The 14,173-nt window shown below is 51.8% G+C and overlaps 1 protein-coding gene across 2 annotated transcripts in view; it reads right to left on the reverse strand.

Annotated features, from left to right (window-relative positions):
* The window catches only part of PLXNA4 (plexin A4), a 416,899-nt gene that overhangs the window by 324,482 nt on the left and 78,244 nt on the right, over window positions 1–14,173 (reverse strand). Inside the window, exons 3-4 of one of the 2 annotated variants that reach the window (XM_045062996.1) lie at window positions 10,758–10,940; window positions 447–2,868 (exon numbers count right to left, since the gene is read on the reverse strand). In XM_045062996.1, coding sequence (XP_044918931.1) covers window positions 2,830–2,868; window positions 10,758–10,940 — 222 coding nt within the window. In that variant the 3' untranslated portion in view covers window positions 447–2,829. Of the gene's footprint in view, window positions 1–446; window positions 2,869–10,757; window positions 10,941–14,173 lie in introns of those variants that run through there. The other variant, XM_045062995.1, reaches the window with a different exon arrangement.

Genomic DNA, 14,173 nt, shown 5'->3' on the forward strand with positions numbered 1-14,173 from the left:
TGACCTTCCTGTTGGAGGAAGAAAACCCACAGCCTAGTTGAGGCATGAGTTGGTCAGTACCACCAGCATCCCTGTGGTCTTGACACTGCCCAGATTACGGTGGGGTCCAGCGTCCCAGCTGCCATGGTCAAGGTCAATGATGTGCAAGTTCAGGTCCACCCAAGGCCTAAGCTGATTCTGCCTGAAAAACCTCGTGGGATCTAAAAGAGATTCACTCTGTAAGTGAAGTTTAAAATGTGCTTTCCTGGGTCTCCTGGGTGGCTCAGTCAGCTAAGCATCTGACTCTTGGTTTCAGCTCAGGTCGTGACCTCAGGGTTGTGAGATTGAGCCCCATGGGGGGCTCTGTGTTCAGCAGGGAGTCTGCTTGAAATTCTCTCTCTCCCTTGCTCCTCCCCCCTGAGCTCATGCTCTCTCTCTCTCTCTCTCTCTCTAAATGGACAAATAAATCTTGGGGCACCTGCAGTCTATTAAATGGCCAGCTCTTGATTTCTGCTCAGGTCATGATCTGAAGGTCATGGGACCCTCAGGGTTGGGCTCCACAAACAGCAGGGAGTTTGCTTGAGATTGTCTCTCCCTCTGCTCCTGCCCCTACTCGCACGTGCTCTCTCTCTTTCTCTAAAATAAAGGAATACATCTTTAAAAAAATAAAATGGATAAATAAATCTTTTTAGAAAAAATGCATTTTCCTCTCCCATATCTGGTATGTCTGAGAAGGCCCAAAACAACTGTGATCATAAAGATGAAATAAGACATTTTACATATGCTAATATGAAACATTTAAAATATAATTATATACAACTTCTCAAAAAACTTGTGCACCCATCGTGAGACGTCCCCATAGAGGAGTCCTGTTTCTGGTAGAAACCCATGGATAAATGCTACGATATTTTGGGGGAGGCTGAAGAAAATGGACAGAACTGAATGATCCCTGGAGGAAACACTGGTGAGTCAGCAGAGAGACTTAAAGAATTAAAGCACTTACAGATCTTTAAGAAGAAACCAAAGCTCCCTAACCATCTTCACTGTTATCAAAAACACAAAGAGCATGAGATGCCCATAGGATCTTGGGCATAATTCCGCCTGAAAACCCACGGACCTCTGAGCCTCCCAGTGGGAAGACCTGAAAAGCAGGAGCACGTGGGTGAGGTTCTGGATGCCGTGATGAGAGCAAGTCACACAGCAGCTTCAGCGTCCTTCTGACATCTCAAGTCCAACAATGGGGACACACTCAGATTCAGCTGCCCTCACCCCAGCATGCTCACATCTTGGCGGGAAGGAAGGAGCGGTTGAACAGGAAGATGAGCCGTCCTCTTCGCAAGAGCGAAAGGGAAACCCTTCTCCGTCCTGTTCTCCTTCCCTTCTGCTCTCCTTGCCTCTAAGGCCTCCTCAGGAGACTTGGGAGGGGGGGACAGAAGGGGCTTCTGAAAGATTCTTCTGGAAGCCAGAAAAATTGGGACCAGGGGAGGCCCTGGGGATGCCAGGTGTTTTAGCAACCTGAGAATGGCCTCAAGGAAGGGAGGGCCTATGGAATGGGGGAGACCCCTGAGCCAACACCCACTGTTTTCAGACCCATTCCTTGGCACCTCTTTCCACCCCCCCCCCCAAGGTTTTTATTTATTTGTTTAAGAGATAGAGAGAGGGAACATGAGTGCGGGTGGGGCAGAGAAATAGATTCCCCATAGAGCAGGGAGCTCGATTGTGGGATTCAATCCCACAGGATCATGACCTGAGCTGAAGGCAGACGCTTAACGGACTGAGCCACCCAGGTGCCCCGGCCCCCTTTTCCTAATGTGACTCATGTGGGCAAAGCAGGTCAACAGAGTAGACCTGGGTCCCCACCCAGCTGTGCCAGCAACATGGCCCGTACCTAGATGGGCTCCCACTCTTCATCGTCCTGAGCCTCTGCAGTGAATAATGGAGATAAGGCCACCTGGTGATGGGCGTCAAGAGGTGGCTTTGGGGGAAAGGGTACCCCTCAAGTCACTGCCCCTTAGGTCACCAAATCTAGAAAGAAACTGTGGAGCCAGGGCTGTTCCAAGTGTCATTGGCCTCACAGTGGTCTTGGGTGAATGGGTCAGGATGATGTTTGTGAGTACACAACACTACATAATGACAGGAACAGCAGGCAAGAGCTGAGAGGTGGCAGTGGACAAAAGCAAGCAAGCACAGGACTGAGGTCACAGCCCAGAAGCGCAGGTTCAGGGGATGGGCATTTGGGGAGAAAAAGAAGGCCGGCTGGATTGGTGGGGAGAGGGGAGAGGTGCTCCAAACAGCCAGGAGTGGTGAGGAGACGGTGTAGCTAGATCTTCAGCTCCACAGAGCTTGCAAAGCAGTTCTGGGATCTAAGGAGAAGCAGCCATCTCCCAAATGAGCCAAGACAGGGACCCCAGATGAACTACAATGGGAAAAACCATCAAGAACCATGACACATAGTCCCGCGGGCTGTTGGGAGAGAGCCTGCGGGTAAGAAGCTGAAGACAAAGAAACGCTTGATTGTGTCCTAGGCAGCAGGTCAGTGGCAAGTGGAAAAGCACAGTCTGTCTGCTTCCCAGAAAAGCTCCAGCCCTCCCCAAGGCCACCGCCCACTCTGCCGCAGGATGGGCCTTGGGCATAATGGCTCCTCCAGAGGGAAATCGTGGAGGAGGGAGAGCAGCCATGTAGGTGGGAATCCCATTGTTTCTCAGGTGGGAGCCTCTTCTTCAGTATTTAAAATTAGCCAGGGCCCCCCAGGACCCTGTGCGGGGCCAGGGCTGAAGGGCTGAGCGGGAGGAGAGTGTGGCTCGGGCCATTTCCACGCAGGGCGACAGGCAGGGACCGTGGAAGCCGGGATCAGTGACTATTCTTCTTCTTCTTCTTTTTTTTTTTAACCTAGGAAACATAGGATTGGAGTTGCTTTGGATAGATGAATCTGGCAAAATTCACAGGACAATTAAAGAGAGGAGCTCCTAGAGATGGGCAATCAGTTATAGCCATCCAGGCTTGAGCACAGGGTCCTGAGCCAGCACAGGGGCAGAGGGAATGAAAGGGAGTTTCTGGCCAAGGCACACGAGCCAGGTGTGGGAGGACAGGTGACCACCTCCTCTCACGGGTGTGGAGGTGACCTTAACCCACAGCCTGAGAGCACAACCTCAGCAGAGCCCCGGACTCGAGCCTATACACGAGTCAAAGGGCGACCTTAGATCAAATCATGTGACCTCGGGGAAGTTAGTCAGTCTCTGGTCGAAGGTATAAAACAGAGGTTGTAGAATGTACCCCAAAGGAAATGCTGAGGATTATGCATGGAAAAAACCCAGAACAGTGCCTGTACTTACTGGGCATTCAATCCCTACAGTTCCCTTCCCGTGCTCTTTCCTGCCAGATCCACCACTAGGAAAGTAACCCCTTCCTAAGGAAGGAGATGATTTGCAATGGAGGCAAAGCCAAGAGCCACAGATTCTCCAAGGCCGCGCAAAGCTCTCCGCAGTTACTGACTTGACCTATGTCCCTCACCCACCATCATAAACCATCACATCACCATTGCCCTAAAATTAACTGAGCACCTGGGACTGCCTCTCTGAGCTCCCAGGCCTCCTGCTAAGGGATGGTTCCTCAGCCTCTGGCCCTGGGCATGGCAGGCCTCACGGCCTCTTTCTGTTTCGCCCCTAGATTCTCTGACAGGTCTGCATGATCAAACCCTGGGGAGCAGGAAGCCGGATTCGGTGCTCTGTCCACATCTGCCCCTGAGCCGTGTTGTGCTCTTTCTCACGCTACTAGCAGTTAACGGCAAGTTTAAGAGTATTGGCTCAGGTGCCCTTGAGGGCCCAGACACAGAGCTCTAGTGTGATGAGCAGCGTCTAAAAGGGGCCCCAGGCACCCTGCCTCCTGGTATTCAGACCCTTGTGGAGGTTAGAAGCCCCTCGTCCTGCAGGTGGGCTGGGCCACGTGACCAACAGTTCTAAGGAATAGAATACAGCCAAGACAATGAGATGCTACTTCTGAAATGAGGTTCCAAAGGGACCGTGGCTTTCAGCTTGCTCCTCTTCCCTTGTCCCTCTCTCGGCTGCCGTGTGGTGGGAGTGGCCATCATGGAGAGGCCCACGTGGGGTGTCCAGCGAGGACCTGAGGCTGCCCACGGCCACGGGAATAGTTCCCGAAGAGGATCATCCCCCATTCCAGCCCCAGATGACATCTTGGCTGTGGTCCGTCGGTAACCCCGAACCAGAACCCAGCTTGGCCCATGCCCGGATTCCTGACCAAAGAAACCATGGGATAATAAATGTCATTTTGTTTAAGACTCTACATTTGGGGGTGATCTGTTGCACCACAATTGATAACTAATCCCCCGCATCACCTGGGCCAGGATGGAAGCCATGGAGTGACGACGGTAGACTTGAGACAGCTATTTCAAAAGTCCCCGTGAATGTCGCTATGAGACGCCAAAGCTGTGGGGGAGAAACACTGTGACCCCCCAAGGGGCTGGCCACGCGGCCACATTCCCAGAAGTCACTGGCCAACAATTAGGAACTCTACACAGACACGCCGATCAGAGCTCCAGCCGGTGGGTCTGGAGTCGGTCCAGCTGCCGCTGCTGACCCCATCAAAGTCGGCAGAGATAGGGCAGTGATTTCAGGTGACAAAGACCTCCCCTGCTCCTCCTCTGACCCAGAGCCTTCACCGCTAAGGACAGAAAGAGGCTCTTCTCTGATGCGGGTCCTATCAGATGTGAGCCTGGCAATACAAGGCCATTTGCTGCTGGGCGCCCCCCCCCCACCATCCTTGTCTTGCCTCTGCTCCTCCCTCTTCCTCGGGTACACCAAGTCTTTCATCCTTCCCCATCTTTGTTGTCTTGGTTACATGGCCAGACTCCTGATATGCTGCTAGTTTTCATTTTAATGATATGTTCTTGTAAAGCACAATATTTTACTTCGATTGCATGTGTCACTGGATAAATTCCTCCAGCGTGTCTGGCATCTGAGCATCAGCTGACTGAGCGTGCTTGATGATTTGGGGGTGTTTCTATAGCACTCTCTTCAATTTTAATGTCTCCGCATTTTAATTTATGATCAGGATCATTCGACACAAATGTATATATACACACACACACACACACACACGAGTCAAAAAAGTGGCACACATGTATCAATAAATCTTGAATTGGCAAAGCTCATTTAAGACTATCTCCGTAAATCATGGGCACTACTAATGATCATTTGGAAAATAAGATGACAAGTGTTCCCACGAGTGTTCTGGGGATCTCAAAGTGTGTTTCTAGAAGGTGCCAGGAGGAGAAGGAGGTGATGCCCCAGGGTTCGGGGTCAGGCTGCTCTGAGTGGGGCTGATGCCACAGCTCCATCATGAGGACACCTCGCCAAGCCTGCTCAGGTAGGCTCCGAGCGACCACTTGAGATCCTCACCCCCAACCAGGAACCTGCGGGGACCATGGGTGGGCCCAAGGACAGAGTGGTGAAAAGTAGCGAGGGGCAAGAAGTGAGAGCCAGTGGGGTTACACTAGCGTAAAAAGGACAATTGAGTGGGAACTTCATAAATGGAAGATATGTCTACGAGGACGTTGACTAGCTTAGGCTGCTCTCCACCCCCACCGGATACAGCACGGACTAAAAAGCTTATACCCCAGCGCAGGCAACTGCACAAGGTAGGAGGTGGACCAGAAGTGGGCAGTTGGCGTGTGGGGAGGTCCGTCTGAAGACCAGTTCTGGTGTCCCCAGGCTTGAAGGACTAAGGACAGAGGGCTCCACCCCACTGAGATGTGAGGTGAGTGAAGGAGCGAGCCTCCCGACCCCGCCCACCCCCACCCCCCCCCACCGAACATCTGTGGTGCTCTTCTGTCTTTGACACCTTCAACCTCAGCTCCTCTCCACTTACCCCACAGCCTCACATGCCCTCAGGCTCCAAACTTGCCAAACCAGCAGTGGGAATTGCAGAAACGACTCCGCAACACAATCAAACAAAAATGCTTTGATGGTCTTTTTCCACAACAGAAACTGTCCAGCATTGATTCTTCCATTTTCTTTTCCTTCCTGCTTGAGTGTCTAACCACATGCAAAGCAGCCAGCAGCTCTGTGTGAAGAGACTTCTGGAAGAGTACACTGACCAAATCCTGTACCAGCCAACACACCTCTGCTCGAATCTCCGTGTCCTTGGGCAAGTGGGACTTCCAACATGACATCTCCATTTGATTTCGTGACGCCTTCACTCGACTCGTTTGGAGTCCTACCGATGGCATAAATTCCTTTTTTAAAGTTGATTCAAATTTCCAGTGAGTGTTAAGAATTCTCAGATACATTTAGGAAGCTGCAAAGCAGTAGCTACACATCTCTGATCTGACATGGTTCTGTGGCTTGAGCATTGCATGCGCGCGTGTGCGCGCGTGCACACACACACACACACACAGAGAGAGAGAGAACATCCATTCCTGAGAACTTATGGTCAAAAGGATACAGACCCAAGTGGGTCTCCCTCTACCCCACTCCACTCCCGTTTGGTGGTCCTTCTGGACCCATGGTCAGGATATGGAGGTGGGGAACACAAGCACATCCATTTCAAAATAGGTTCAAGGAAAAGAAATTGGGCAGCTTATGTCAATGTGCATAATAATTCTCAATAAGAATAATTTCCATGGTATCCACTCCCGTTGATGCTCCCACCTGACATGCACTGAATTCCTATCAAGAGAGGCTGGTAAGGCGTGGCTCATCACGCACTTGGGTATGTCTCCTACCACAAGTCGAGGCTCAGACTAGCCCGAGTTCTGCTTAACCAGTATCCACAAAGCACTCCGCCCCTTCCGTGTGAACAGTTTAACCTAGCCGAATGCTCAGGAATGGTGCAATCACAAAATGAAAGGAGCAATCACACCTCAAGTGGGACTTTATGATGTTTTGGCTCATGATGAACATTAGTCTCTCCCACTAATGTCAGGCGGTAATTCACCGCGGAACAGCAGCCATAAAGTATGATCACTTAGTGGTAGGAGTGCAAGAGGCAAGAAGAGAGGGTTCTGGCCCAAAGAGTTAAGCGGAGATTTCTGTTCATCTGAGGCAACGCTGGCTTCATTACCCCAACTTGGGGCAAAGATTTTTAGGTTTATACAGACACCCTAAAGCAGACTGGGATGTTTGTCTTTTAACCTGGAGTTGACATTTTAACAGTCTGTGGATTATATCTAAATTCTTAAGTATTTCCTGGTGACTGTAGTATTTATATGCCATGTTTCTTAACAGCGCTTGCCTAGAACGCTCGCCATGGAAAAGCTGCCCATACGGCCATAACACACACACACACACACACACCCTAGAAAACATAAAAGACATCCAAATTGGCACTTTCCTCACCTCCTTTTCCTCTGCCTCATGTGACGTGTGCACGAAAGGAGTGAAATTATGGTTATCAGAGGTGAGGTTGCAAATGACAAGGACCCACATCCTTCCAACAAAAGGAAAAGTCAGTAATTTCGAGGGCAGCCTATGGATCGCTACAGTCTAGCTCCCAGACCCTGGAAACCCACAGCAAAGCCCCCAGACCTCCCACCTACCCTCCCCATCTCGAGTCACCTGTCGTATGGCAAAGAACTCTGCATGGCCCTTGATACACACGGGAGATTATTACAGGGCTCAGAGAAGACAACTCTGTAATTACGGCTACAGTATGATTTCCATTATTTTTACCCCCTGATTTCAGCAGCTCACAAAACTTCCCGCAAAATCCTCTTGCAGCCCCAAAGCATTTCACGGCTGGGCCTCTGCCCAAAAGGTGGATGTGGTTTGATAGCCTCTGGGAAAGGCAATACAGAGTGCTGGCAAGGAAAGGGGAGTGGTGCTCAGTGAGCGGCGCAGGGGGTGGGGTGGGGTGGGAAGTTCTATTGTTCCGAAAAAATAAATAAACTGGCCAGTTTTGCTTTTTATTATTTCAAACAACAGAGTCGGCGACCCAGCCTTCCTGCCCCAACTCAAACCGTCCCCTGGGCCAGCGGTGCTGAGCTTGCAGCAGCCGTAGCCGGGCTCCAGCAAAACTATTTAAAAGCCTGCCACTCTGAGCTCGTGGAGCAGAAAGTTTGGCTGCCCCAACGGCCCGGCTTTCCCCAGGAGGGTGTGCTGGCTTGTTCTCCCCCCTACATGAACCTCTGCTCTTACTTCTCAAATGTTTATGCTTCAAAGATCCCACCATTGCTCTGGAAATTAAACGGAACGTCCCAGGTGGCTGAAACAGAACTGTTCTTATATAAACTCCCCAAAGGGGAAAAAAAAAAATGGGAAATGCCAGCCTGAGGTTTAAAAAGCCCCAAGCCTCCTGGTCAGGTGTTGCCTGTCGATGCTGGCCCGGGTGAGCTCTGGGGATGCTTGAAGGTAAGGCTCTGCCTACAGCCCGCCCTATGAGCATTGCCTCTGCGCACCACGCATGTCCTCAGCCCACCGGAGTTGTGCCGCACTCTGACCTCCCCATCAGGGGCCAGGCTTCCACGGGTGCAGGGGAGCCAGCCCCCACCGACCTCAGGCCACCCTCTGACTAACAGCACGCATCTGCAAGTTGACTGCCTTGTGTTTACCATGCGGCCGTGGCCGGGAACCGTGTCGCTTTTTCTCCCCCAAGAGAAAATAACTGTCTGTTCTGTTATGTGCGCTGAACTCCCAATGTTTATTTCACTGACACCAGCTCAGACAATGACCAAGGGCAAAAAGAAAAAGCCTCCTAGAGGATCTATTTACACAGTCTTGCTAGCAAGTAAATGATCCTACCGCACGGGGTAGGGAGTTCAGTGAGGGCGAATCTTCTAGCGTATTGGGGTAACTCACTTCTCCACTGCACTGAGATTGGGCTCACTAGAGAAAAGAGCGAAGGCACCCCAAATTGTCTTGCTTACATTTTCCTCTCCAAAGTGTTTATTTACCTGTTGGGCCAGGAGAAGCAGGTCAACAGACATCTCATTGTACGAACCGCATATGGGAACGCCTTTGCGGTTTAGAACTCACTTTTCTAGCAAACCAAATTCACCGAATCAGAATAAAGAATGAAACCATCTGAGCATCCAACAGAAACACTCTTGAAGCCCCTGCTCCAAAGCCCAGTCTTTTCCCTCCTCTGTTTATCCTGAGGCTTCTCTGACACAACTTCCTCCAGTTTGGATGTTTGATGCCTCACGGGAAGCTGGAAGCCACGGACAGAGGTAAGAGAAGATAGCGGAGTCAGCCCAGGCTCCTGTGCCTAGACGGAGAGGCAGGAGGCGGCCTCACCCAACAGGAGCTGCGACAGGACGACACACCTGTGTGTCACAGGTGGAACCTTCTGGGGCGTCCACAAGGTACGGTTCAAGGTATGAGCCAAAATCATCCCAAGACGCCAGGGCAGGAGCAAAATGTTCACTTATGTTTAATCGAGTCTTTGCAGAAAGGCAGAGAACCCTGAAATACGGTTTTTAAGCTATGTAGATGGCGGTTACACGCATTGCGTATTGGACACGTGAGGCCCTACACTATAGCGTCACGGTGAGCCCTCCGGGTAGTAGCAGACGTGGCATGCCGCCCGCATCAGCCTCGCGGTGCCTTGTGGCATTTCACCAGACAGGCTTCCTCTTCCAGATACTCCCCGTGTCACTACTCCCCACACATCCCCCACCTCACACACACCTCTCCCCGCCCCCCCCCCCCCCCGTGCTCTCACACTCCAGCCCCACCGCCTGTTCCTGTAGAATTTAAAGAAAGAAATGATGGCTGGGCTGTTACACGGTAGGATGGGAGAGGGGGCAAAGTCTTCTAGAATTGCCGAGACCCTGTCTCCTTGACCGTGTGGAGCTGATACCCAGAAACGCAGCAGAGAGAAAGTAGAGCTCGAAGCTGTCTCAGATAGGGCAGTGCCCGATGGGGAATCACACGATATCCAGAGAATTCCAAGGCAAGTCTAAATCAGACAAGCAGGAGTTTCACATGGATTCACCGATACTCCCCTGGGACAAGACTGAAGCGTAAGTATCAGCCAACACAGAACAGGGGGTACGGGTTGTCTTAAGAAGGCTTTGGATCCCATCCAGGGGGCTCCACCTCCAAGTCACTGAGATGATAAGCCTGAGCGGGGGGGGGGGGGCGGTGAGACAAGAAAGTTGGATGGAAGCATGCTCCCAACACTGCTGATGCGCCAACATCACCCAGTACCTCGAGGCCAGCAAGCTTCTGGAGAGCGACGAGGAAAAGCTCCTGTCCCAGATCACACCGTTCTACTCCGCCTCAAGTAATTTCTATGCCCCCACAGTACCCACAATTTGCTCATCCCACGATCTGACTCAGCCCCGTCAGCAACTCCAGCAGGTCCTGCACTTTCCTCCATCTGTTTCCCTGCACGAATCCAGATGGATGCACCACTCAAAAGGGCCAAAGCAAGAGGAACAGGTACGGAACTTGCCCCTGCCCACCTTCCCCAACCACCCTGGCCTTAGAAAGCCCTTGCATTTAGGGCACAGACCCAAGCTGGAGAGGACACGCCATCTGGGACGGCCTCGCAAGGCTGGGCTAACTCCCCACGTGCACACCAGCCGCAGGGGAGAGGTGCATGTCCACGCTCTCCCACTGTGATTCCCACAGTGACCCTCTGCACAGAGGCAGAGAAGGGAGAGAGCATCACCCATGACCTCAAGAGCGACATAGCTCCTTAGCTCAAATTTGTATCACCGGCCCACCAGGGCCAAAGTAGCAAAACAGCGCGGATGGTACCCGTCCCCGTGGGGATCGATCGCCTTTAGAATAACCATAATAATTGCACCTCTTTCCTACCTTCTTCAGCTTGCCGCTTTTGGTGCCCACGAAGGCCAGAGAGTGGTTCTTGTAGACATATGCGATGACAGAAGTCATGCGGTCCCTGTCCTCCGTGAAGACGGGAATGCCGCGCACCATCTCCGACACGCCCAGGGGGGCATTCATATCCAGGCCACAGAAATTATCATCAATGGTTAAGAGCTGAAAATTAAAAAGGAGAAACATTAGGAGGGAGCAGCCGGGCAATAAGCTGACGTACCAAGTCAGGGAAATTCTCGGGCTAGAAGAATCCTTTTTTACACGAAAAACTCAGATCCATAGAAACCAGGTGGCTTGTCAACAGCCTAAGCAGATGGCAGGACCATGGTGAGAAAAACACGGGTCCCGAGAGTCTCTTTCCTCTCCTGGCCTCTGGGGTCTCTCTGCTCCACCTCCAACCCCTTCCAGGCGCCATGTTTGTAGCTAAGATGGTCCTTCATCACCATCACACCAGCAAGCCCTGGGCCAGCACGCATGAGTGTGGGCTCCAGAGGGAACGTGGCCTCCGCACTTACAACTAAGTTGAGCAGACACATAAATGAGGACTCGAGAGCCTAGAACAGAGAACTAGAAACATTAACACGTGAACGACATACCATGACAGAGGCAGCTGCAGTCAGTTGGGGGGAGAGAAATAGGAGAAATGGAAGGTTCTGGAAGGAACTCAACAAGTCACACTAGTGCCTCATCATGCCCCATCTCAGACTCCCTGCTCTTTTTTAAAGGCGTGGTAAACATGGGCAACCTGGCCTTGTCATACCTACACCAGCATGTCTTGAAGTGTCTTCTGTGGAAGTCAAGGTCTCACCCTCACCACCCCGCCAAGATGCTCTACCAAACAGGGCTCTTGAGTAAATAATTGAATAGACAGTATGTTCTAATACCACGTAAGAGACTCGTAATGATTAGTTACAGGAAAGGTCTGAAAAGTCTTTTTAAGAAGAAATATGTCTAACATTCCTTTAGCCTTTCCCAAACGTTGTATTCCCTAAAAATCACTGGAACACCTGTGAGCATTCCTTAAAGAGTGCGTCCCCCGGATACCCAGGATCTTGAATCCTGGACAATCCTAGGAGCAGAAGCTGGGATAAATCCAACAGCAAAAGCCTTTGGACCATTTTCCCATGGAGTTTCAGCCAAATCTCTCCTTGTTTTATTCCCGGCTACCAGATCTGCAGGTGAGCACAGGGTCACAGCTGGGTTCTGTCCCACCGGGGAGTGGAGACGACCTTGCCATGGCAGCGCGGAGCCCCCAACGTCCCCACCGAGCAGCTCTGGTGTGGCACAGAGCTCTCCGAAGGCTCTAGGCACCTACGCCGGCTTCTCCCTCCTTCTCAGAAGAACTGTGTGGCCTTAGAAGAGTTATTCCGTCTTCCCGTGCTTTTATTTTCCACTCTATAAAGATGAAGGAAACAAGCCCTGCTTTTTGATGGGTTTCCATAAAGCCTATAGAGCTCACGCCTGTAAACGTCTTTGGACTTTGCAGAAAAAGGAGTGAAATAAAATCCAAGGTGTCACTTTTTTAAAGGCTTCAATCCAGCCAAAGGAAAAGGCATCTGGAGAACCAGCAGGCAGGTTCTTGCCAATGGAGCTGTGTGAAAGTGGCCAACTCAGCTTTCCAGGGACTCAGGGGGCCCCTCGGCTCCTTCCCAGGGTGGGGGCTGGGGGTGACAGGCACTGTCCATCTCAGAGAAGACAACGTGCTGAGCATCTAAAACCTCTCTGTGACTTCCCCGCCCTCCTTATCAAGGGGGCAGCTGTGGCAGAGCTGGGGAGAGCAGGGGCAGGCCCAGGCAGGCCACGTGCCGAGCAGATGTCTGTATCATGTCTTTGATCCCCTCTGGCCTTTCTTGAGTGGTCTGGTCCAATACTCCAGGCCAAACACAGGCCCCTACTTCTCCCCTCACAGAAACAATACAGAAACAATACAGAAGTTAGGAGGGAGCTTTCAAGGTCTAGTTGCATCTTTATGGTTCTTTCCTAAAATGAGGAGATTGGGGGTGGGGGGGGGAGACAGGTGATGGAGGGTAAAAGAGATAAAAAGAAAAGAAGGAAGAAAAATCCAAATAAAGGAAGATGGTGCCTTCTCCCTGCCGGACGGACGTAGCAGCAGTACGACCCAGCAGGCATGCCAAGGGCAGCCTAGGGCATGCTGGGCTTCCTAGTGGCCTCACCTGTTCCTGCCTCCATTTCCTAGGGAGCTCTCATGCCTGACTTTCTCAACCTCAAGCTGTGCCGCAGGGACTTCTGCCATTACGATCCGTTTTCCAAGGAGAGGAGGCTGGGCGATTATCCATGCGGCACAAGGAGAAACTGAGGCAGGGAGCAAGGCAAGCCAGGTTTGACATTCTCCCGCCACGCTTGGCACAATCATGTGCCTCAGGGTCGTGGCAGAACCTGAGGCTGCTCAGCCCCCAGAACCACAGTTCTGAGTGGCCAGTTACCAAATACAGTTCCTTCCCTTGGCTGGGCAGAACACAAACCAATAAATAAACAATCACTGACAAAAAGAGCATATGTATTTGGCCAAGTGCAGCATGAAATCGTGGCTTGCTCAGATGAACCAAATCTCTCCGGCAACTTAGGGCCAAGGGGCCCAGGGAGGAAAGTTCTCAGCGAAAGGGATGACAGCTCAGCCTGCGGCCCGGTGGCGAGGGCTCTGCCCGTCCTCGGCTCAGGACGGCTTCCGGAAAGGCCCAGTCAGGAGGCAGGCAGTCTGCTCACCTGCACTTGACCGTCGTCCCCCACACTGCCCAATTCATGGTGCTGTCATCAGACTCAAATAAGGCCAAGGCTGCAGGTGGGGTTCCTAATGTGGCATTGGGATCCCGGGGACAATGATGGCTTTCTCACGAGCCCGCCCCTCCCCCCATGGATCGGCTTCTCCCTCTAAATAGGACTCCAGGAGATAAAGGAGTGATCAAGGCCTTGGACCAGGTGCAGTCCAGGTCCACACGGAGGCTAAGGTCCCCCAGCTGTGGCACGATGGGCTGACTCTTTGTTTCCTCGAAGCAGGTGCAATGGCGGGGGGGGGGGGGATGTTGGAATTTTTAACATTGAAGTAGCAGAAAAAACACAGGACTCGGGTTCACATGCGTGGCCCACTTCCAAACTATACAACTTGGCATAGTCCCCTCCTGTTCTCTGAGCTTTCCTTCCCTTGACTATAGAACAGGAAGACCGGACGGTCCCGAGGGCCAGGTGAGAAAGCAGGTGAGAAGATACTGGCTAAACGGGAAAGCCACTTTGTCCATTTGAGATGATATTTCATATTCGTTTTTTTAATGGGAATTCTGTCCAGAAGGGGGTAGGAAGGCTGCAGGGACTTAGAACAGCCTCTGACCAGTGCAGGCTCCCTAAGGACACCACCATGCCTGAGTCTGAGCTTCGGCCAT

This window comes from Mustela putorius, unplaced genomic scaffold (assembly GCF_011764305.1).
Source record: "Mustela putorius furo isolate JIRA1106 unplaced genomic scaffold, ASM1176430v1.1 tig00003845_pilon_pilon_pilon, whole genome shotgun sequence".
In the NCBI taxonomy this organism is placed as follows: Eukaryota; Metazoa; Chordata; class Mammalia; order Carnivora; family Mustelidae; genus Mustela; species Mustela putorius.